At 41.6% G+C, this 25,214-nt stretch overlaps 1 protein-coding gene across 2 annotated transcripts; it reads right to left on the bottom strand.

Moving 5' to 3' along the window:
* LOC145535304 (synaptonemal complex protein 3-like) lies at positions 1 to 24,758 on the bottom strand. Of its 2 annotated transcripts, none has more exons than XM_081563710.1 (9): positions 24,679 to 24,758; positions 23,619 to 23,865; positions 15,180 to 15,249; positions 14,987 to 15,021; positions 13,379 to 13,496; positions 12,388 to 12,487; positions 10,803 to 10,901; positions 478 to 582; positions 1 to 345 (listed from the first exon to the last, which is right to left on the bottom strand). In XM_081563710.1, the coding sequence occupies exons 2-9, from the start codon at positions 23,809 to 23,811 to the stop codon at positions 292 to 294; spliced, it is 774 nt and encodes a 257-aa protein (XP_081419836.1). In that variant the 5' UTR covers positions 23,812 to 23,865; positions 24,679 to 24,758; the 3' UTR covers positions 1 to 291. The 2 variants fall into 2 exon arrangements, with proteins under 2 accessions (XP_081419836.1, XP_081419837.1); XM_081563711.1 differs by having other exon boundaries at positions 23,619 to 23,851.
* Between the last annotated feature and the right edge of the window lie 456 nt (positions 24,759 to 25,214).

The following is a 25,214-nucleotide window of genomic DNA, read 5'->3' as shown; positions in this document are numbered from 1 at the left end:
TAGAATTAAACACCTTTATTGCTCAAAGTTTATTTGACAGTGTTAGGTACAAAACATCAACGTTATTAACGAAAAGAGCTGAAATTTTAATTTGAGAACTGCCGATTATAATCACAAACTCTTTAGGCTTTTTATGTGCTTTAACACATAGAGGGCCTTGCACTTAATAAATGGGCTAAGATAAACAAGACGTACCCACTTCAACTACAATTTTTAAAATAATGTGGGTCAGTGTGGCTGATGTTGCACTTGTATCATACAACTTGGGTTCAAGCTCTTTCTCCAAAGCCCTCAGAATGACAGGGACAGAAGAAACTTCTGAAACATTGCCAGCTCATTCTGCAGCTGTTTCAGGAAAGGAAAGAAATATTAAACATCTGCATATTATTTAGGTAATTGTTATATACACTTCATTAAAAAAATACCCCACTGCTCACATCCCTCTGTAGTTCTCGGTATTAAATACACACTACTTACAGCTTCAGCGATAATTTTGTCTTGCAGCATGGCCATTCCTTGTCTAATTTCACTTTGTTCATCACTCAGAAAATGTTCATGCTCCTTCTCTAACTCCTCCATACTCTAAAAGAGAAAGTCTAGTTCAGTGAGAAAGCACCACTTTTCATCTCACATTCTAAATGGATACGATTAAAGTTCAAAAGTAATAACACTTAATATTCAAAGGATGCTCATTATTTATTCCAAATAAAAATATTGTAACAAATACATGGAGACCGAAATATTCACTTAAGAGGTCTTCTGAATGCCGACTTCAGTCAAATCGTATTATTACAGTGGTACAATCACCTTACCCTTTGCTGAAAACAATAACTTAAGGAACAGTAAAGGTCAAGGGGAAGCAAAAACATGAAGACTGATGGTCCCCCGCAAGGCAACACCACAATTTAAAAACCCTCTAATGAGCTTTCTAAACAATAAGTAACAATGCATGTATAGTGACTAATAATGAGTGCAACATGGCTCCACTGGAGGGAATAGAATGAGCTCTGCTATGACCTCGCTACATGATGAAAAACAAAATTATGTTCTAAATCTTTACCATTCATTTGGAAGATGGTGGAGGAATAGGACGGGGAGACGACTTTCTCTCCCACAAATTCACCGAAAGAACATTTAGACGCTGAGCAAATTCCACAAAACAACTTCTGAATGCTGGCAGAGGACATCAGACACAGAGAAAGGCAGCTCATAGTCTTCGAAAGGAGGTAGGACAAAATATAAAAGATAAAAAGAGAGACCTCGAGGTAGGGATGAAGATCCATCCCGGGAAGGGAGTCTTAAAAAAGAGAGAAGTGGAGGTGGGGCTAAGATGGTGGAGGAATAGGACGGGGAGACCACTCTCTCCCCCACAAATTTATCGGAAGAACATCTGAACGCTGAGCAAACTTCACAAAACAACTTCTGAACGCTGGCAGAGGACATCAGGCATCCAGAAAAACAGCCCATTATCTTTGAAAGGAGGTAGGACAAAATATAAAAGATAAAAAGAGAGACAAAAGAGTTAGGGACGGAGACCCATCCCGGGGAGGGAGTCGTAAAAGAGGAGAAGTTTCCAAACACCAGGAAACCCTCTCACCGGCGGGTGTGGGGGAAGATTTTGAATCCCGGAGGGCAACATAACCGGGAGGAAAAATAAATAAAACCCACAGATTACGTGCCTAAAGGCAACTCCCAGCAAACAACCCCAGACGCTCACATCCGCCACCAGCAAGTGGGGGCTGAACGGAGAGGAGCGGGCGGCACTGCCTAGGGTAAGGACCGGGCCCGAGTGCCCCGAGGGCAATCTGAGGGAGCTAACGTGAGATAGTAACCTAAACTGTGGGACAGCCAGAGAGAGAGAACTATCCCGTGAAAAGCCCAAGTCTAAGGCACTGCCGGCCCGCTCACAGAACAAAGGACTGAGCGATACCAGAGGAAAGCTAGCCGGCTGCGGACCGCCCCATCCCCCGCCGGACGCAGTGGGCAGGCGGGGCCAGCCAGAGCCGGAAAGGGGCAAACTCGGCCCCAGAGAGGGCACCCCCTACCAAACTGCAAACAGGCTCCCAGTTTCTAAGCAAAGACTGCCTGAGATCCCAGAGGGTCGACAGCCGCCGGGAGGGTCGCAGCCAGAGACCAGCTCCCCAGGACTGACACAAAGCACACCAGAGCCTGGTGCACCCAGAAACCGAGGCGGGGACCAGGGAGGTGATAAGCCGCACCACCCCAACAGGGGAGAGTGCGCTCGCCAAACTCCTGGCTGCCTGAGCTGCTCTGACCGGGGATCGGCACAAACCACAGGCCCAACCAAGTCTGCGCCTTTGTGGAGTACCCGGGAACCTGGACCTGAGCGGCTTAGACCTGGGAAGTGCACACATCTCAGGGCCCACTCCCCGGCAGAGTAACCTGAAGCCTGAGCAGGGCAGACTGGGAAAGCACACACGCCGTGAGCGGGGGCGAACCCAGTGCGGCCGAGACACTGCGAGCTCTCCACACACGCGCCAGTGATATTGGTTTACGGTGTTCCTCCCTCCCCACAGCACGACTGAACAAGCGATCCTAAAGAGACCACCTCCGCCCCCTTGTGGCAGGGCGGAAATTAGACACTGAAGAGACCGGCAAACAGAAGCCAAATAAACAGAGGGAAGCGCTTTGGAAGTGACAGGCCAACAGATTAAAATCCCTGTAGTTAACACCAGCTACACTGAAAGGGGCCTATAGATCTTGAAAAGTATAAGCAGGAACAAGGATCTATCTGAAACTGAACTGACCCCACACTGATCACAACAGCTCCAGAGAAAGTCTTGGATATATTTTTACTATTATCATTTTCTTTTAAATTTTTAAAAATTGTTTTCTTTTTTCTTTAAGTCCTCTATTACACCTTTAATTTTCATTTTTATAATCCACTATTACCTTGCAAAAAAAAGACCCTATTTTTAAAGCAAACTGTATACATATATCTTATACCTTTTGTGATTTTTTTTCTTTTATATTGTATTTTTTAAGAGTCTAACCGCTACTCTAGATTTTTCATCTTTGTTATGCATATTTGATATCAAATTTGTACATTTAAGAGCCCAATCTTTAGTACCAATTTTTACTCAGGAGTGTGATTACTGGCTTGATTCCTCTCTCCCCCTACTGACGCTCTTTCTTCTCCCCCAGGGAACCTCTATCTCCCCACCTCCTTCTTCTCTTCTCAACCCAATTCTGTGAATCTCTGAGGGTGTTCTGGGCACCGGAGAACACTTCGGGAACAGAATACTGCCCAGATGTCTCTCTCCCCTCCTGATTCCTCCCTTTCTACTCATGCTCACCTCTATTACCTTCCTCCCCCCTCTCTATGTATCTCCGTGAACCTCTCTGAGGGTTCCAGACTGTGGAGAGCACAGAGGGAAGTGCTTACTGGCTAGACTGCTCTCTCCACGTTTGAGTCCCCCTCTGCCCCTCCTGGTCAGCTCAACCCCCCTCCCCACCACCCACTTCACCTCTCCATGTAACTCGGTGAACCTCTCTGGGTATCCCTCACTGTGGAGAATCTTTTCACCATTAACCTAAAAGTTTTATTATCAGTGCTGTATGGATGGAGAAGTCTTGAGGCTACTGTAAGAATAAGACTGAAAACCAGAGGAAACATTAATCAATAGGAGATCATCCAAAAGCCTCCATACATACACTGAAACCAAGCTCCACCCAAGAGCCAATAAGTTCCAGAGCAAGACATACCACGCAAATTCTCCAGCAACGCAGGAACATAGCCCTGAGCATCAATATACAGGCTGCCCAGAGGCACCCCAAACCCATAGACATCTCAAAACTCAACACTGGACACTCCATTGCACTCCAGAGAGAAGAAATCCAGCTCCACCCACCAGAACACCGACACAAGCTTCCCCAACCAGGAAACCTTGACAAGCCACCCGTCCAACCCCACCCACAGTGAGGAACCTCCACAAGAAAGAGGAACGTCAAACTACCAGAATACAGAAAAGCCACCCCAAACACAGCAATCTAAACAAGATGAAAAGGCAGAGAAATACTCAGCAAGTAAAGGAAAATGAGAAATGCCCACCAAACCAAACAAAAGAGGAGGAGATAGGGAATCTATCTGAAAAAGAATTTAGAATCATGATAACAAAAATGATCCAAAATCTTGAAAACAAAATGGAGTTACAGATGAATAGCCTGGAGACAAGGATCAAGAAGATGCAAGAAATGTTTAACAAGGACCTAGAAGAAATAAACAAGAGTCAATATATAATGAATAATGAAATAAAGGAGATAAAAAACACTCTGGAGGGAACCAACAGTAGAATAACGGAGGCAGAAGATAGGATAAGTGAGGTAGAAGATAGAATGGTGGAAATAAACGAAGCAGAGAGGAAAAAAAGAAAAAAGAATCAAAAGAAATGAGGAAAACCTCAGGGACCTCTGGGACAATATGAAACGCCCCAACATTCGAATCATAGGAGTCCCAGAAGAAGAAGATAAAAGGAAAGGCCATGAAAAAATACTCGAGGAGATAATAGTTGAAAATTACCTTAAAATGGGGAAGGAAATAGCCACCCAAGTCCAAGAAACCCAGAGAGTCCCAAACAGGATAAAACCAAGGCGAAACACCCCAAGACACATATTAATCAAATTAACAAAGATCAAACACAAAGAACAAATATTAAAAGCAGCAAGGGAAAAACAACAAATAACACACAAGGGGATCCCCATAAGGATAACAGCTGATCTTTCAATAGAAACCCTTCAGGCTAGAAGGGAATGGCAGGACATACTTAAAGTAATGAAAGCGAATAATCTACAACCCAGATTACTGTACCCAGCAAGGATCTCATTCAGATATGCAGGAGAATTCAAAAGCTTTACAGACAAGCAAAAGCTGAGGGAATTCAGCACCACCAAACCAGCTCTCCAACAAATGCTAAAGGATCTTCTCTAAACAGGAAACACAGAAAGGGTGTTTAAACACGAACTCAAAACAACAAAGTAAATGGCAACGGGGCCATACTTATCAATAATTACCTTAAATGTAAACGGATTGAATGCCCCAACCAAAAGACAAAGACTGGCTGAATGGATACAAAAACAAGACCCCTATATATGCTGCCTACAATAGACCCACCTCAAAACAAGGGACACATACGGACTGAAAGTGAAGGGCTGGAAAAAGGCATTTCATGCAAACGGAGACCAAAAGAAAGCAGGAGTCGAAATATTCATTTCAGATAAAATAGACTTTAAAATAAAGGCTGTGAAAAGAGACAAAGAAGGACACTACATAATGATCAAAGGATCAATCCAAGAAGAAGATATAACAATTATAAATATACATGCACCCAACAGAGGAGCACCGCAATATATAAGGCAAATACTAACAAGTATGAAAGGGGAAATTAACAATAACACAATAATAGTGGGAGACTTTAATACTCCACTCACACATATGGATAGATCAACTAAACAGAAAATTAACAAGGAAACACAAACTTTAAATGATACAATAGACAAATTAGATTTAATTGATATTTGCAGGACTTTCCACCCCAAAGCAATCAATTTCACCTTTTTCTCAAGTGCACACGGAACTTTCTCCAGGATAGATCACATCCTGGGCCATAAATCTAGCCTTGGTAAATTCAAAAAAATTGAAATCATCCCAGCCATCTTCTCTGACCACAATGCAGTAAGATTAGACCTCAATTACAGGAAAAAAACTATTAAAAATTCCAGCATATGCAGGCTAAACAACACGCTTCTGAATAACCAACAAATCACAGAAAAAATCAAAAAAAAAATCAAAATATGCATAGAAAAGAATGAAAATGAAAACACAACAACCCAAAACCTATGGGACACTGTAAAAGCAATGCTAATGGGAAGGTTCATAGCAATACAGGCGTACCTCAAGGAAAAAATCAAATAAATAACCTAACTCTACACCTAAAGCAACTAGAGAAGGAAGAAATGAAGAACCCCAGGGTCAGTAGAAGGAAAGAAATCTTTAAAAATAGGGCACAAATAAATGCTAAAGAAACAAAAGAGACCATAGGGAAAATCAACAAAACTAAAAGCTGGTTTTTCGAGAAGATAAACAAACTTGACAAACCATTAGCCAGACTCATCAAGAAACAAAGGGACAAGAATCAGATCAACAAAATTAGAAATGAAAATGGAGGGATCACAACAGACTCCACAGAAATACAAAGGATCATAAGAGACTACTACCAACAGCTATATGCCAATAAAATGGACAACTTGGAAGAAATGGACAAATTCTTAGAAAAGTATAACTTTCCAAAACTGAATCAGGAAGAAATACGAGATCTTAACAGACCCATCACAAGCACAGAAATCCAAACTGTAATCAGAAATCTTCCAGCAAACAAAAGCCCAGGACCAGACAGCTTCGCAGCTGAATTCTGCCACACATTTAGAGAAGAGCTAACACCTATCCTACTCAAACTCTTCCACAAAATTGCAGAAGAAGATAAACTTCCAAACTCATTCTGAGAGGCCACCACCACCCTAATTCCAAAACCAGACAAAGATGCCACAAAAAAAGAAAACGACAGGCAAATATCACTGATGAACATAGATGCAAAAATCCTTAATAAAATTCTAGAAAGCAGAATCCAACAACATATTAAAAAGATCATACATCGTGACCAAGTGGGCTTTATCCCAGGAATGCAAGGTTTCTTTAATATCCACAAATCAATCAATGTAATACACCACATTAACAAACTGAAAGATAAAAACCATATGATTATCTCAATAGATGCAGAAAAAGCCTTGGACAAAATTCAACATCCATTTATGATAAAAACTCTCCAGAAAGCAGGAATAGAAGGAACATAACCTCAACATAGTATAAGCTATATATGACAAACCCACAGCAAACATTATCCTCAATGGTGAAAAATTGAAAGCATTTTCCCTAAAGTCAGGAACAAGGCAAGGGTGCCCACTTTCACCACTACTATTCAACATAGTTTTGGAAGTTTTGGCCACACCAATCAGAGCGGAAAAAGAAATAAAAGGAATACAGATAGGAAAAGAAGAAGTAAAACTCTCACTGTTTGCAGATGACATGATCCTCTACATAGAAAACCCTAAAGACTCTACTAGAAAATTACTAGAGTTAATCAATGAATATAGTAAAGTTGCAGGATATAAAATTAACACACAGAAATCCCTTGCATTCCTATACTCCAATAACGAGAAAACAGAAAGAGAAATTAAAGAAACAATACCATTCACCATTGCAACGAAAAGAATAAAATACTTAGGAATATATCTACCTAAAGAAACAAAGACTTATATATAGAAAGCTGTAAAACACTGATGAAAGAAATCAAAGAGGACACAAACAGATGGAGAAATATACCGTGTTCATGGATTGGAAGAATTAATATAGTGAAAATGAGTATACGACCCAAAGCAATCAATAGATTCAATGCAATCCGTATCAGGCTACCAACGCTATTTTTCACAGAACTAGAACAAACAATTTCACAATTTGTATGGAAATATAAAAAACCTCGAATAGCCAAAGCAATCTTGAGAAAGAAGAATGGAACCGGAGGAATCAACCTGCCTGACTTCAGGCTCTACTACAAAGCCACAGTCATCAAGACAGTATGGTACTAGCACAAAGATAGAAATATAGATCAATGGAACAAAATAGAAAGCCCAGAGATAAATCCACACACCTATGGACACCTTATCTTCGACAAAGGAGGCAAGAGTATACAATGGTGGAAAGACAATCTCTTTAACAAGTGGTGCTGGGAAAACTGGTCAACCACTTGTAAAAGAATGAAACTAGAATACTTTTTAACACCATACACAAAAATAAGCTCAAAATGGATTAAAGATCTAAACGTAAGACCAGAAACTATAAAACTCCTAGAGGAAGACATAGGCAAAACACTCTCCGACATAAATCACAGCAGGATCCTCCATGACCCACCTCCCAGAATATTGGAAATAAAAGCAAAAATAAACGAATGGGACCTAATTAAAATTAAAAGCTTTTACACAACAAAGGAAACTATAAGCAAGGTGAAAAGACAGCCTTCAGAATGGGAGAAAATAATAGCAAACGAAGCAACAGACAATTAATCTCAAAAATATACAAGCAACTCCTGCAGCTGAATTCAGAAAAATAAACGACGCAATCAAAAAATGGGCCAAAGAACTAAACAGACATTTCTCCAAAGAAGACACACAGATGGCTAACAAACACATGGAAAGGTGCTCAACATCACTCATTATTAGAGAAATGCAAATCAAAACCACAATGAGGTACCATTTCACGCCAGTCAGAATGGCCGCTGTCCAAAAGTCTGCAAGAAATAAATGCTGGAGAGGGTGTGGAGGAAAGGGAACCCTCTTACAGTGTTTGTGGAAATGCAAACTAGTAGAGCCACTATGGAGAACAGTGTGGAGATTCCTTAAAAAACTGGAAATAGAACTGCCATACGACCCAGCAATCCCACTGCTGGGCATACACACCGAGGAGACCAGAATTGAAAGACACGTGTACCCCAGTGTTCATCACAGCCCTGTCTATAATAGCCAGGACATGGAAGCAACCTAGATGTCCATCGGGAGACGAATGGATAAGAAAGCCGTGGTACATATACACAATGGAATATTACTCAGCCATTAAGAAGAATACATTTGAATCAGTTCTATTGAGATGCATGAAACTGGAGGCCATTATACAGAGTGAAGTAAGCCAGAAAGAAAAACACCAATACAGTATACTAATGCATATATATGGAATTTGAAAGATGGTAACGATAACCCTATATGCGAGACAGAATAAGAGACACAGATGCATAGAACAGTCTTATGGACTCTGAGGGAGAAGGTGAGGGTGGGACGTTCTGAGAGAATAGCATTGAAACATGTATATTATCATATGTGAAACAGAACACCATTCCAGATTTGATGCATGAGACAAATGCTCAGGGCCGGGGCAATGGGATGACCCAGAGGGATGGGATGGGGAGGGAGGTGGGAGGGGGGGTTCAGGATGGGGAACACATGGAAACCCATGGCTGATTCATGTCAATGTATGGCAAAAACCACTACAGTATTGTAAAGTAACTAGCCCCCAACTAAAATAAATAAATTTATTTAAAAAAAAAAACAAAAAAACAAATTGCCAACATCTGCTGGATCATCAAAAAATCAAGAGAGTTCCAAAAACACATCTACTTCTGCTCTATTGACTATGCCAAAGCCTTTGACTGTGTGGATCACAACAAACTGTGGAAAATACATATGTATGTATATGTATATATATATATACCTGTGTGTATAATGAATCATGTTGCTGTATACCAAAAAGTAAACACAATATTGTAAATCAATCATATTTCAATTTTTTAAAAAGAAAGAAATTACAGTTGCAGAGCTAAGAATTTCAGGGCCCAGTAATTGCTGGGTGGGAAGGACAAGGGACTTGTTGGCATCAAAGATAACACTAAAGTTAGTAGCATAAATGCTGACATTTAGCAATGTCCTTTAGAAGTAATCTTCTTTGGTACTTTATCAAATCTTCACACCAATTAGTAGTAAATGTTTCTCAGGGAACATTAGAGCTACACCTTGTCTACTTAGAAACATGTTCAAGATGACTTTTGCACATATATGATTCTAAAGCTCTTTAAAGATTATCTATTTAAAAGTCTTTTACTAGTTTACTTAAGCCATCTCAATCAGTTTAAAAAGAGTGACACATTAACATCTTGTATTTGGACACGATGATCACTCAAAAGAACATTTCTGCTTCCCCCGCCACCGAAAAAGAAGGGGAATGTGCAGGGTCCCATCACCTCCTGAATAAGTATGCACACACATATATATACGAAGAAGGGGACAACGGGCACTGAGGGCAGTTTGCTAATGTGCAAATATCACAGCAGATCACTCTCAATCCACAAACATCTAGTCTTCTTCTGGGTTTTTCATTCAATTATACACTTAGACTTTCTCATGTGATTATAAATTTGCATATCAAGTCACTATTAGTTACTCATATTCTAAAAGCAAATATGCCATAAATGCTCATACAATGCATTTGAAAACAAAAAAAGGTCTTCACTAATTACAACTGCCTGGCTTTATATGTAGCAGACACAGTTAATAGGAGAAAGGGTAAAGACACCTAGAGATAATTTATAAAATTCCTAAATTTCCGCTATATATTTGTCCTCGGCTGATCGCCTAAATACTCACTGCTCAACAAAATAGTTACCATTAAAAGGTTAATCAAGTATCAGTTTTCTTCACCGTGTGTATACATCTAGATTAAATTCCCAGTTTGTAGTTCCCCATTTCAAATGACTCCCACAAAGCTATAGGCTTCCCTGATGGTTCAGATGGTAAAGAATCTGCCTGCAACGTGGGAGACCTGGGTTTGATCCCTGGGTCAGGACGTTCCTCTGGAGAAGGGAATGGCAACCCACCCCAGTATTCTTGCCTGGAGAATTCCACGGACAGAGGCCACAGTCCATGGGACTGCAAAGAGTCAGACACAACTGAGCGACTAACACTTTCACTTTCACAAAAATATAAAGGAATCGTATAACTAAAAACTCATTTACCAATTAGGCTGTATTCAGACCAATGAATTCAAAATGGAGAATGGTTAACAAGTTAAAGGCAGGCACAACCTAATTTTTTTTTCCCCCATAAGTTTGGATAGACACAGACTACCTTCTACTTTTATATACGTATTGTTTTTATGAGAATGTACTGTGTTACCAAATACAACAGACCTTCAGGAATTGCTCATACGAATTTTTAATTTTTTTCAGCTTCTGGTTCTGAAGAAGTCTAGCTTGTTGAAGAACCTTTTGTTGTTTTCGAAACATACACTACAAATATAAAAGAAAAAAGTGATAAAATGTGGGCAACGTTTAATATTTGGAAAGCATGTTTATACATTAAGCTTTAAAGGAGCTCTAACTCAACGCTTGTTAACATTTCCTGTTTTGACAACTTTGATGACCAAGTTGAAGTAACTGTGTTCACCACTACAATAATAATATTCACCATATAATAATCCTATCCTAGCAGTCACTGAGTAGGAGAGTTTCTTTCTTAACCATATTCAAAACGTCTCATTCTTGATGGCAAAATCCACAAACGACCCTTCCAATAGTGTGTTCAGCACAGGTAGGCAAAATCTACACAGTAATCCTTCCTAACAGTAATTGCCAAGAAACTATTCTTTCTTAACAATACTCGAAATATATATTAATTCTTGGCCCTTTCAATATGCACATAGAATATCCTTCCAATAGCTGGCCTTTCCGTTCCGTGACCTAAACTCCAACAATAATCTTACCCTCTTCCTTACATGAGCCACTCACTTATATGGTCATACCCCGTAGTCATAGGATTCGGTCTTTCCCAAGAACTGCCCCAGCTACAAGATATTAGTAACAGCAAAGACTTACACAGGAACTATGGGTCAGGTACGGTTTCAACCACTTTAATAAACTTCTTCTATATGATCTCATTTTTTTATTCCTCAAAACAACTCTATGAGGTAGGTACTGTGTCCCCTTCCATAGATGAGGAAACTGAGGTACACAGATAAACAATCTGTCCTTGCTTTCACAGCTAGCACTGGTTAACCAGGATTGGATCCCAAACATTTACTGTTCTGGAGTCCGGGCCCTTGACCCTGTACTACATATGCTTTTCCATTTCCCCCAGCATTCAACCACTACCTCCCTCTTTTGTACGTCATTCCCTTTCTTGCTACATACAGATCAACATTACATCAGAATTAACATCCGTTGATGCTAGGACTGCTCATTGTCCCCAACCCCCACTCTCTTGACTTCCTCTTTCCTCCTTCTCAGCTTAAATCCCGCCGTCGATCATTACACCTATGCCCTTGCACATGTACCTTGGCCCCCTCTCTGTCAGTCTTCATGACTAAACCCCGATCCTGGGAAATCCACCTCTCCAGCTGCTCTGCATCAGCCATGCGGAGTGGTCTCACTTTCAATTCATGATGACTATGACAGCAACCTAAGTTGCACCCATAAATGCTGCTTGGCAATGATATCTCCCTGGTCCTCTCGGGAAACAATTCCAGGCCTTCTTCTCTGTCCCCCAAAGGCAACAACTTATCCACCATCCTTACTCCTAAACGGTGACCTTACTACTTCACTAAATAAACAGAGGCACTCCCAACAGAACACTCATTCTCCCTTCACTACATCTCCCACCCACCTTCATCCATCTGAGTTCAGGGGCTCTACCTTCTCTCCTGTATCATTGCCTGAGCGATTGCTAATTGAGACTTTGATACAATAAGCTGATTTTAAAGCTAAGGCTGATACTAACAGCTAGTTTTTCTTCTTGTTCCCAGGCTTTCCGCATGTCTACATCCCACTCCCGAAACAAAGTCTGAAACTGCTGAGCGTATTTGAGATAAAGGTTCTGCCTGTAAAACATAAGAAAGAGCAATGTCAAACTCCACAAAGATACAAACAAATATCAACTGTATTTAAAACAAAATTGATTTGACACAATTTACACCATAAAAGAAGAAGGCAGTAATAGCACAATAGCAGCTGAAATATTCTCATGGGAAACAGAGAGCTTAAGTGGATAACCTACTCTTCAATTCCAAAAGTACTGCTCCTGACTGAATAAATACAAACACTATCGCACATGACCTCTACTTCTTGAAAACTAGTGACGATCTGTTGTACTATAAATTTCCGAGAAACATTCATTTTATCTATTCAAAAAAGCAGTTTACTTTTCACTTCTTCTTACTGAATAACCTATATGTCCTAATATGATAAGGAGATTCAGTGAGCTTATACTATCTATTTATCGGAGAAGACTACCAAACAGGAATATTTCACTTAACTATTTCCCCTCTTCGGCACAACAATGAGCTTTGAAAAAAGAACAGTAAATGCAACTCAGTTAAATGGTACAAATTTTTCACAATATAAGATTAACCTTTTCTGTATAACTGAATTCACTTAACTGTCACAAGAATAATGGTTTAAGACATCAGCCTTATGTTCAGCTAGGATAGGTCTAGAATGAATATAATTTAATTCCATAGAATGAAAACTCAATTGTTCTTTGAAAGGGGAAGGAAAAAGGTCATCTTTATCGTCTTCTAGGAAATATATCTCAAATCTCTTAAGGAGTTGGATTACAAAACTAAAGACTTTACGTGCTTAGGAATAAAAATCAAGCAAAATATGTTTTGCACTGGAAACTGTAATAGTGTTTGTCTTAGGTTATATGCATCATCAGACACTAAGAAATTATACAAAATGTTGTTGTGGCACAAAAACTTAAACCACTTTACCTTTGTTCTTGGTGTGTTTTCCAAACACTAACAAGGTTTTCATTCGTGGCTTTGATAGTAGCTTCTGTGTTCATCTCAAGCTTTTTTCTCTTTGCAAGAAGAGCCTGTTTCATGTCACCTATATAGAAAATATTTACTCATTAAAGTCAAATGTGGAAAATTATTTTGTTCCGATACATTCAAATCAATACGGGCAAATGCTGCCTCAGCAATACGCAAAGACACTTAAAATTTATAATACAGACACCATTTCAAAACGCGTGATTTGCTCACTTTTCTCTGGAAGACCTTTCCAGTACCAGTATCACGATTCTAATTTTTCTAACCACAGACCACCTTTAGATTTAGAGATACTGGAAAAGTGATAGCAATCAAAGCATTTTCCAAGTTTCAAAACAAGTACAAAGAATCTCAAGAGAAAACTTTCTGTTCATTCCTTGTCAGAAAACAATAAAAAGGCAAGTCTTTCTAACTGTGTAAAATATCCTGTAGTTCAAGGGACACGTTTAGATGGATTACCATTAGGATGTGTTGCAAAAAAACGCAGATAAGAACCCATCTTGAAAGTATCCTTCAAAAGGATAAAAATCATTATATTGCACGTTAAGAAACTGATTTTTCAAGCAATCTAGTGAGTGATGCTCTTAACTGTATTTCACTAAAGGAGACAATGACCATGGGTAGAAAAACCCAGTTTTCGAGTAAGCAGTTCAGGAACATTTAAAAAATATTTTTTCCCAGAGCTTTGTACATAATGCTTTTATCCATAAGTGCTGCATTTCACAAAGATTTAATCCTTCAAGATAAGCTTTGCAAATCACATGGTTTGACTTTATGGGTCAACAATCAATAGTTATCTTTTGGTAACCATGAAGGGTCTGCAATGAAATAAAAATAATTTATACATCCAGAATCTATACATAATAAACGGTTCACCAGGCAGCTCACAAAACAAGCACCCCATCCCAACGGAACAGGCCAAAGTGTTCACAGCATACTTGCCTGTGAGGGTGATCTCTATCAAAGAGCCACAAATTGCCGCAGATGCTTTCCTAAGTGTACTGTCCTCTAACACAGATAGGGTAACTAGTATCTGACAGAACAGTATAAAACTTCCGAGTTTGGGGACCTGATTATATATCTCTCACTAGCTTGGGGTGCTGTCTCTAGTTTTTTCTGGCATGGATTACACATGTTAAAATAACAAAAAAGGATTCCATTTGTGCTGCTACAGCAAAGAAAAGAACATCAGAAAGTCGTGAGAAGTAACTAAACCAAGACTATTTAAAATTGACCTGAAAAACTGATACGTCACTTTAGGTGTGCACGCCAAAGCCGGTACAAACTATCTCATCCATTTCCTTACACGGTCCATTCAGGGTACACATGCACAAAATAAAAGCATCATTCTTGCTTCATCAACAATGTTAGCACCATTTTCACTTTCCAAAAAACCTATAAAACCTATAAGTCAAAACACACTGAATACTTGCATAAAATCCTGTATCTGAGAAGAGGTCTTATAATCCACCGATTTAACATTTAAATTTATAAAAGCTACATGGCTTAAAGCAATTTTCATTAATTATAAATATCACTCAAACATACCTCTCAATTCTTCCAGCATCTTCTGTATTTCATTCCTGTGAAGAAGTTACACCAAACATTACTCAATGAAGATAACCTAGAAGACCATACTTGTTATGAAAGAAATCCCCCACTCAAGGATTTCACAGACAATACTTGTTACATGAGCCAAGCTGACTTGACCTAGCAGGTAAAAATTGCTATAAAACATTACCGCAAATCTTCCTGAGATGTTTCCGCAGGGGGCTCTTTCCCTCCGAGAGTTTCAATCACTGAGCTGTTTTCTGCATGGAAATAAAAATGGAAAACACTTTAAAACTGATGTATGACATTTTGGTCAGGTTTCCTGAAGAAACAGCCTCACTGTGGAGGGTCCAGGCTTTGCACCACCAAAAGCTTCTTAAAGGAGACCTCTCAGAAGAATTTTGTCTGTGAAGGTCAGATGAATTTAGGGCAGGGACCAGGACCACTTTTTGGAGACAGCATTAAAAGCCTTTCAGGGTATACCAGCAGGGAAAAAAACAAAACAAAACAAAACAAAACGACTCTCTCCTCCACAGATTTATCGAAAGAACATCTGAACGCTGAGCAAACTTCACAAAACTACTTCTGAAGGCTGGCAGAGGACGTCAGGCTTCCACAAAGACAGCGCATTATCTTCAAAAGAGGTAGGAGAAATTATAAAAGATAAAAAGAGAGACAAAAGAGTTAGGGACGGAGACCCGTCCTGGGGAGGGAGTCGTAAAAGAGGAGAAATTTCCAAGCACCAGGAAACCCTCTCACCGGCGGGTGTGGGGGAAGATTTCTTATCTTGGAGGGCAACGTAACTGGGAGAAAAAATAAATAAAACCCACAGATTACGTCCTAAAGGCAACTCCCAGCAAAGAACCCCAGACGCTCGTATCCGCCACCAGCAAGTAGGGGCTGAACGGAGAGGAGCGGGCAGCACTGCTTAGGGTAAGGACTGGGCCCGAACGCGCTGAAGGCAATCTGAGGGAGCTAATGTGAGATAGCAACCTAAACTGTGGGACAGCCAGAGAGAGAGAACTATCCAGCGAAAAGCCCAACTCCAAGGCACTGCTGGCCCGCTCCCAGAACAAAGGACTGAGCCAACCAGAGGAGAGCTAGCCGGCTGCGGACCGCCCCATCCCCCACCAGAGCCGGAAAGGGGCAAACTCGGCCCCAGAGAGGGCACCCCCTACCAAACTGCAAACAGGCTCCCAGTTTCTAAGCAAAGACTGCCTGAGATCCCAGAGGGTCGACAGCCGCCGGGAGGGTTGCAGCCAGAGACCAGCTCCCCAGAACCGACACAAAGCACACCGGAGCCGGGCGCGCCCATAAACCGAGGCAGGGACCAGGGAGGTGATAAGCCGCACCGCCCCAACAGGGGAGAGTGCGCTCGCCAAACTCCTGGCCGCCTGAGCAGCTCCGACCGGGAACGGCACAAGCCGCGGCCGAAACCGAGTCTGCGCCTTTGTGGAGTAACCGGGAGCCTGAACCTGAGCGGCTTAGACCTGGGAAGTGCACGCATCTCAGGGCCCACTCCCCGGCCCACTCCCCTGCTGAGTAACCTGAAGCCTGAGCAGGGTAGACGGGGAAAGCACACACGCCGTGAGCGGGGGCGAACCCAGTGCGGCCGAGACACTGCGAGCTCACCACACGTGCCAGGTTTGCAGTGTTCCTTCCTCCCCACAGCACGATTGAACAAGCGAACCTAAAGAGACCACCTCCACCCCTTTGTTGCAGGGCGGAAATTAGATACTGAAGAGACCTCCAAACAGAAGCCAAATAAACAGAGGGAAGTGCTTTGGAAGTGACAGGCCAACAGATTAAAATCCCTGTAGTTAATACCGACTGCATTGAAAAGGACCTATAGATCTTGAAAAGTATAATCAGGAACAAGGATCTATCTGAAACTGAGCAGAACCCACACTGCTCACAACAGCTCCAGAGAAAGTACGGGATATATATTTTTTTACTATTATTATTATTTTTTTTAATTAAAAAAATTTTTTTTTCTCTTCTTTCCTTTTTCTTCAAGTCCTCTATTACACCTTTAAATTTCATTTTCATAACCCACTATTAACTTGCAAAAAAAAAAACCCTATTTTTGAAGCAAACTGCATACATATATCTTATACCTTTTGTGTTTTCTTTTTTTACTGTTTTTTTCCTGTTTTACTTTTTTTACTGTTTCTTTTTTTTTTACTGTTTTACTGTTTTTTTTTCTTTTTACACTGTTTCCTTTTTCTTTTTTTTTATATTGTAAGTTTTATAAGAGTCTAACCTCTACTCTAGATTTTTAATCTTTGTTTTACATATTTGATATCAATTTTGTACATTTAAGAACCCAATCTTTAGGACCCATTTTTACTCAGGAGTGTGATCACTGGCCTGATTACTCTCTCCCCCTATTGATGCTCTTTCTTCTCCCCCAGGGAACCTCTATCTCCGACCCTCCTCCTTCTCTTCTCAACCCAATTCTGTGAATCTCTGAGGGTGTTCTGGGTACTGGAGAACACTTCAGGAACAGGATACTGCCCAGATGTCTCTCTCCCCTCTTGATTCCTCCCTTTCTACTCATGCTCACCTCTATTACCTTCCTCCCCCCTCTCTATGTATCTCTGTGAACCACTCTGAGGGTTCCAGACTGTGGAAAGCACAGAGGGAAGTGCTTACTGGCTAGATTGCTCTCTCCACATTTGAATTCCCCTCTTCCCCTCCTGGTCACCTCAACCCCCCCCTCCCCTGTCTTGAGGCTACTGCAAGAATACGACTGAAAGCCAGAGGAAACATTAATTAATAAGAGACCATCCAATAGCCTCCACATATACACTGAAACCAAGCTCCACCCAAGAGCCAACAAGTTCCAGAGCAAGACATACCACGCAAATTCTCCAGCAACACAGGAACATAGCCCTGAGCATCAATATACAGGCTGCCCAGAGGCACACCAAATCCATAGACATCTCAAATATTAATACTGGTCACTCCATTGCATTCTAGAGAGCAGAAATCCAGCTCCACCCACCAGAACACCGACACAAGCTCCCCCAACCAGGAAGCCTTGACAAGCCACCTGTCCAACCCCAACCACAGTGAGGAACCTCCACAATAAAGAGGAACTTCATACTACCAGAATACGGAAGGGCCACGCCTAACACAGCAATCTAAACAAGATGAAAAGGCAGAGAAATACTCAGCAAGTAAAGGAAAATGAGAAATGCCCCCAAAACCAAACAAAAGAGGAGGAGATAGGGAATCCACCTGAAAAAGAATTTAGAATAATGATAATAAAAATGATCCAAAATCTTGAAAGCAAAATGGAGTTACAGATAAATAGCCTGGAGACAAGGATTGAGAAGATGTAAGAAATGTTTATCAAGGACTTAGAAGAAATAAAAAGTAGTCAATATAGAGTGAATAATGAAATAAAGGAGATAAAAGACACTCTGGAGGGAACCAACAGTAGAATAACGGAGGCAGAAGATAGGATAAGTGAGGTAGAAGATAGAATGATGGAAATAAACGAAGCAGAGAGGAAAAAAGAAAAAAGAATCAAAAGAAATGAGGAAAACCTCAGGGACCTCTGGGACAATATGAAACGCCCCAACATTTGAATCATAGGAGTCCCAGAAGAAGAAGATAAAAGGAAAGGCCATGAAAAAATACTCGAGGAGATAATAGTTGAAAATTTCCCTAAACTGAGGAAAGAAATAGTCACAGAAGTCCAAGAAACCCAGAGAGTTCCAAACAGGATAAACCCAAGGCGAAACACCCCAAGACACATATTAATCAAATTAACAAAGATCAAACACAAAGAACAAATATTAAAAGCAGCAAGGGAAAAACAACAGATAACACACAAGGGGATCCCCATAAGGATAACAGCTGATCTTTCAATAGAAACACTTCAGGCTAGAAGGGAATGGCAGGACATACTTAAAGTAATGAAAGAGAATAGTCTACAACCCAGATTACTGTACCCAGCAAGGATCTCATTCAGATATGCAGGAGAATTCAAAAGCTTTACAGACAAGCAAAAGCTGAGGGAATTCAGCACCACCAAACCAGCTCTCCAACAAATGCTAAAGGATCTTCTCTAAACAGGAAACACAGAAAGGGTGTTTAAACACGAACTCAAAACAACAAAGTAAATGGCAACGGGATCATACTTTTCAATAATTACCTTAAATGTAAATGGGTTGAATGCCCCAACCAAAAGACAAAGGCTTGCTGAATGGATACAAAAACAAGACCCCTATATATGCTGTCTACAAGAGACCCACCTCAAAACTAGGGACACACACAGGCTGAAAGTGAAGGGATGGAAAAACATATTTCATGCAAACGGAGACCAAAAGAAAGCAGGAGTCGCAATACTCATTTCAGATAAAATAGACTTTAAAATAAAGGATGTGAAAAGGGACAAAGAAGGACACTACATAAAGATCAAAGGATCAATCCAAGAAGAAGACGAAACAATCATAAATATATATGCACCCAACATAGGAGCACCACAATATATAAGGCAAATACTAACAAGTATGAAAGGGGAAATTAACAATAACACAATAATAGTGGGAGACTTTAATACTCCACTCACGCATATGGATAGATCAACTAAACAGAAAATTAACAAGGAAACACAAACTTTAAATGATACAATAGACAAATTAGATTTAATTGATATTGCAGGACTTTCCACCCCAAAACAATCAATTTTACCTTTTTCTCAAGTGCACATGGAACTTTCTCCAGGATAGATCACATCCTGGGCCATAAATCTAGCCTTGGTAAATTCAAAAAAAATTGAAATCATCCCAGCCATCTTCTCTGACCACAATGCAGTAAGATTAGACCTCAATTACAGGAAAAAAACTATTAAAAATTCCAACATATGGAGGCTAAACAATATGCTTCTGAATAACCAACAAATCACAGAAGAAATCAAAAAAGAAATCAAATTATGCACAGAAACGAATGAAAATGAAAACACAACAAGCCAAAACCTATGGGACACTGTAAAAGCAATACTAAGGGGAAGGTTCATAGCAATACAGGCGTACCTCAAGAAACAAGAAAAAAATCAAATAAATCAACTAACTCTACACCTAAAGCAACTAGAGAAGGAAGAAATGAAGAACCCCAGGGTTAGTAGAAGGAAAGAAATCTTTAAAATTAGGGCAGAAATAAATGCAAAAGAAACAAAAGAGACCATAACAAAAATCAACAAAACTAAAAGCTGGTTTTTCGAGAAGATAAACAAAATTGACAAGCCATTAGCCAGACTCATCAAGAAACAAAGGGAGAAGAATCAGATCAACAAAATTAGAAATGAAAATGGAGAGATCACAACAGATTCCACAGAAATACAAAGGAGCATAAGAGACTACTAACAACAGCTATATGACAATAAAATGGACAACTTGGAAGAAATGGGACAAATTTTTAGAAAAGTATAACTTTCCAAAACCGAACCAGGAAGAAATAGAAGATCTTAACAGACCCATCACAAGCACGGAAATCGAAACTGTAATCAGAAATCTTCCAGCAAACAAAAGCCCAGGACCAGACGGCTTCACAGCGGAATTCTACCACAAATTTAGAGAAGAGCTAACACCTATCCTACTCAAACTCTTCCAGAAAATTGCAGAAGATGGTAAACTTCCAAACTCATTCTATGAGGCCACCATCACCCTAATTCCAAAACCAGACAAAGATGTCACAAAAAAGGAAAACTACAGGCCAATATCACGGATGAACATAGATGCAAAAATCCTTAATAAAATTCTAGCAAACAGAATCCAACATCATATTAAAAAGATCATACATCATGACCAAGTGGGCTTTATCCCAGGAATGCAAGGTTTTTTTAACATCCGCAAATCAATCAATGTAATACACCACATTAACAAATTGAAAGAAAAAAACCATATGGTTATCTCAATAGATGCAGAAAAAGCCTTGGACAAAATTCAGCATCCATTTATGATAAAAACCCTCCAGAAAGCAGGAATAGAAGGAACATATCTCAACATAATAAAAGCTATATATGACAAACCCACAGCAAACATTATCCTCAATGGTGAAAAATTGAAAGCATTTCCCCTAAAGTCAGGAACAAGGCAAGGATGCCCACTTTCACCACTACTATTCAACATAGTTTTCGAAGTTTTGGCCACACCAATCAGAGCGGAAAAAGAAATAAAAGGAATACAGATAGGAAAAGAAGAAGTAAAACTCTCACTGTTTGCAGATGACATGATCCTCTACATAGAAAACCCTAAAGACTCTACTAGAAAATTACTAGAGTTAATCAATGAATATAGTAAAGTTGCAGGATATAAAATTAACACACAGAAATCCCTTGCATTCCTATACTCCAATAATGAGAAAACAGAAAGAGAAATTAAGGAAACAATACCATTCACCATTGCAACGAAAAGAATAAAATACTTAGGAATATATCTACCTAAAGAAACAAAAGACTTATATATAGAAAACTATAAAACACTGATGAAAGAAATCAAAGAGGACACAAACAGATGGAGAAATATACCATGTTCATGGATTGGAAGAATTAATATAGTGAAAATGAGTATACTACCCAAAGCAATCTATAGATTCAATGCAATCCCTATCAAGCTACCAATGGTATTTTTCACAGAACTAGAACAAATCATCTCACAATTTGTATGGAAATATAAAAAACCTCGTATAGCCAAAGCAATCTTGAGGAAGAAGAATGGAACTGGAGGAATCAACCTGCCTGATTTCAGGCTCTACTACAAAGCCACAGTCATCAAAACAGTATGGTACTGGCACAAAGATAGAAATATAGATCAATGGAACAAAATAGAAAGCCCAGAGATAAACCCACGCACATATGGACACCTTATCTTCGACAAAGGAGGCAAGAATAGACAATGGAGAAAAGACAATCTCTTTAACAAGTGGTGCTGGGAAAACTGGTCAACCACTTGTAAAAGAATGAAACTAGAACACTTCCTAACACCGTACACAAAAATAAACTCAAAATGGATTAAAGATCTAAACGTAAGACCAGAAACTATCAAACTCCTAGAGGAAAACATAGGCAAAACACTCTCCGACATAAATCACAGCAGGATCCTCCATGACCCACCTCCCAGAATATTGGAAATAAAAGCAAAAATAAACAAATGGGACCTAATTAAAACTAAAAGCTTTTGCACAACAAAGGAAAGTATAAGCAAGGTGAAAAGACAGCCTTCAGAATGGGAGAAAATAATAGCAAACGAAGCAACAGACAAACAATTAATCTCAAAAATATACAAGCAACTCCTGGAGCTGAATTCCAGAAAAATAAACGACCCAATCAAAAAATGGGCCAAAGAACTAAACAGACATTTCTCCAAAGAAGAAATACAGATGGCTAACAAACACATGAAAAGATGCTCAACATCACTCATTATTAGAGAAATGCAAATCAAAACCACAATGAGGTATCATTTCTCACCAGTCAGAATGGCTGCTATTCAAAAGTCTACAAGCAATAAATGCTGCAGAGGGTGTGCAGAAAAGGGAACCCTCTTTCACTGTTGGTGGGAATGCAAACTAGTACAGCCACTATGGAGAACAGTGTGGAGATTCCTTAAAAAACTGGGAATAGAACTGCCATATGACCCAGCAATCCCACTGCTGGGCATATACACCGAGGAAACCAGAATTGAAAGAGACGCGTGTACCCCAATGTTCATCGCAGCACTGTTTACAATAGCCAGGACATGGAAGCAACCTAGATGTCCACCAGCAGACGAATGGATAAGGAAGCTGTGGTACATATACACAATGGAATATTACTCAGCCATTAAAAAAAATACATTTGAATCGGTTCTACTGAGATGGATGAAACTGGAGCCCATTATACAGAGTGAAGTAAGCCAGAAAGAAAAACAACAATACAGTATACTAATGCATATATATGGAATTTGAAAGATGGTAACGATAACCCTATATGCGAGACAGAATAAGAGACACAGATGCATAGAACAATTTTATGGACTCTGAGGGAGAAGGTGAGGGTGGGACGTTCTGGGAGAATAGCATTGAAACATGTATATTATCATATGTGAAACAGAACACCATTCCTTGTTCGATGCATGACACAAGGGCTCAGGGCGGGGGCAGTGGGATGACCCAGAGGGATGGGATGGGGAGGGAGGTGGGTGGGGGGTCCAGGAAGGGGAACACATGTAAACCCATGGCTGATTCATGTCAATGTATGGCAGAAAATATTACAATATTGTAAAGTAGTTAGCCCCCAACTAAAATAAAAATAATAATAATAATAAATGCACAATGAAGGAAAAAAAAAACCGAAACAAAACATGTAGCACCCCGGGAAATGATTTGGAAAGGAGGACCTGCAAGCTGCTATGAAGGAGAGCTGATAGGAAGCTTACAGGGCAGTCCCAGTTTGCGATATGAGGCTGAATTGGGCAGCCTCCGGTACATGACACAGCTTGGCACACTGGCTTTCCCTGCTTAGTATGTGGAGAACTGGGAAGCCGCGACCCAAGGGACAGGGTCACAGCCCGTCCCCGCTGCCCCTCCCTACTCCGCCCTCACCCGTGAGCTGTGATCTGCAAAGGTTTTGGACAGACCATACCTTGGCAAACACTCTCTGGCTCACTCAGCTCTCTTCTCTCCTGATTCCCAGAGTCACAGGCTGCCATATCCTGAGCCTCCATCGGGGCGTCCTGAGCCTCCATCGGGGCATCCTGAGCCTCCTTCGGGGCATCCTGAGCCTCCTTCGGGGCATCCTTAGCCGTCCTGAGACGCTTCCTCGGAGGCCTCTCCATCTACTCGTGTGTTCCGAGGTACAGAGAGCACGCCTGCACCCTGCGGGCACAAACCTAATGACACAGACAGGCACAGGGTCAACGAGCGATGGCCGGCACGAGTCCTCCGTGGCAGATCAGGGTGTGCGCCACTGTTGGACCAGGAGCTGATGAAGCATGCAGTGATTGCGACCCCCTCCCCCCAGCGCTGCGATGGCGGACTGGCTCCTGCACCGCCCCTCACAGCCCCGCGCTGCCCGCCGACATCTGAGTGACAGGTGTCCCCTCTGGGGACAGAGTGTCAGGACCCCACAGAGGCTGCCCCCCGTGCCTCGCGTCCCCAGGGATCAGGTGTTGGGCAGGGAGGCCCGACCACAGGCAGGACAAACCTGAGTGTCCCTCCACGGGGGGAGGGGGGGGATAAACTGTTCAGCACCTGTCCGGACACAGGCGGGTTGGGGGCCTTCCTGACACGCCATCTGGACCCCACCATGACCTCAGGGCACTGGCCCATCCTGCCCGGTGGCCAGGCAGGAAGGATAGACCTGAGTGGACGATGCCCGCGCACCCTCTGAGACCCTCCCGGGATGTGGGGACCGACGGCGCTCCCCAAACCACGCCTGCTGGCCCAGCCCTCGGGGTCCTCCTTCTGCTCTGCTAGAGCCCAGGGGGAACCCTCGGGGACATCGCCTCAGAGGCCAGCCTGGCTGCCACAGCCCCACACTCTGGTTCTTTCAAGTCTGAGAAGATGCCGCCGCCCCTCCCCCAGCCCGGCTCACGGTCACGTGGTGCCGCCGGCCTCCCTGAGGGTCCCTCTGTCCCCCTCTTGATCCTTCTGCCTGTCCCTCCCTCCTTCCATCCCTCATCCACACAGGGCGAGCTCCTTACCGTGATCCCCAAACCGCGACCCTCACGCGCGACGCTCCTCTCAGGACCTCGGGACAGCCAGGAAGCACCAGGCCTCTCCTGAGAGGGAGCAGCGCCGATTGGCCGGCACAGTGCGCATGCGGGAGGCGGGGCCTGGGCCTAGCCCCGCCCCTGACAGAACAGCCCTCCAGGGGGAGGTGCTCAGGCTGGGGACCCACGCTGCGGCTGTCCAGGTTCTGCCTGCAGAGGGCGTTGCCTGTGCCGGCCGTTTTCCTGGGAAATCACTGAAGGCCAGGGGGGCGAGGACCAGGTGCTCCAGCCTCCGCGCGCCTCATGAAGGAGCATTTACCAACTCCTCGTCACTCTCCTCCTGGTTTCCGTTCCACTCACTCCCTTCCCCTTGCAGACGAAGAGCCATCCTCCAGGGTGTCTTGTACAAACCACCACCCTCCATTTTCCGTTTGGATTTTCCTTTTTTTTTTTTTAAAGACACTGTTCCCTAATCCTTAAATAGCCTTGCTTACACACGTTGTCTGCAAATCACCATCAATTGTATC

This window comes from Giraffa tippelskirchi, chromosome X (assembly GCF_054371585.1).
Source record: "Giraffa tippelskirchi isolate mGirTip1 chromosome X, T2T-mGirTip1v1.2.pri, whole genome shotgun sequence".
Lineage (NCBI taxonomy): Eukaryota > Metazoa > Chordata > Mammalia > Artiodactyla > Giraffidae > Giraffa > Giraffa tippelskirchi.
Note: the sequence above shows the minus strand (reverse complement) of the source record. Positions and strands in the feature narration are given on the sequence as shown.

Excerpts from the sequence above, each read along its gene's own strand:
- LOC145535304 (XM_081563710.1), bottom strand. The coding sequence starts at position 23,811 with ATGGAGAGGCCTCCGAGGAAGCGTCTCAGGACGGCTAAGGATGCCCCG. Across the intron at positions 15,250-23,618 it reads GCCAGAGAGTGTTTGCCAAG|AAAACAGCTCAGTGATTGAA; the intron begins GTATGGTCTGTC and ends ATTTCCATGCAG. Across the intron at positions 13,497-14,986 it reads GATGCTGGAAGAATTGAGAG|GTGACATGAAACAGGCTCTT; the intron begins GTATGTTTGAGT and ends TTTTCTATATAG.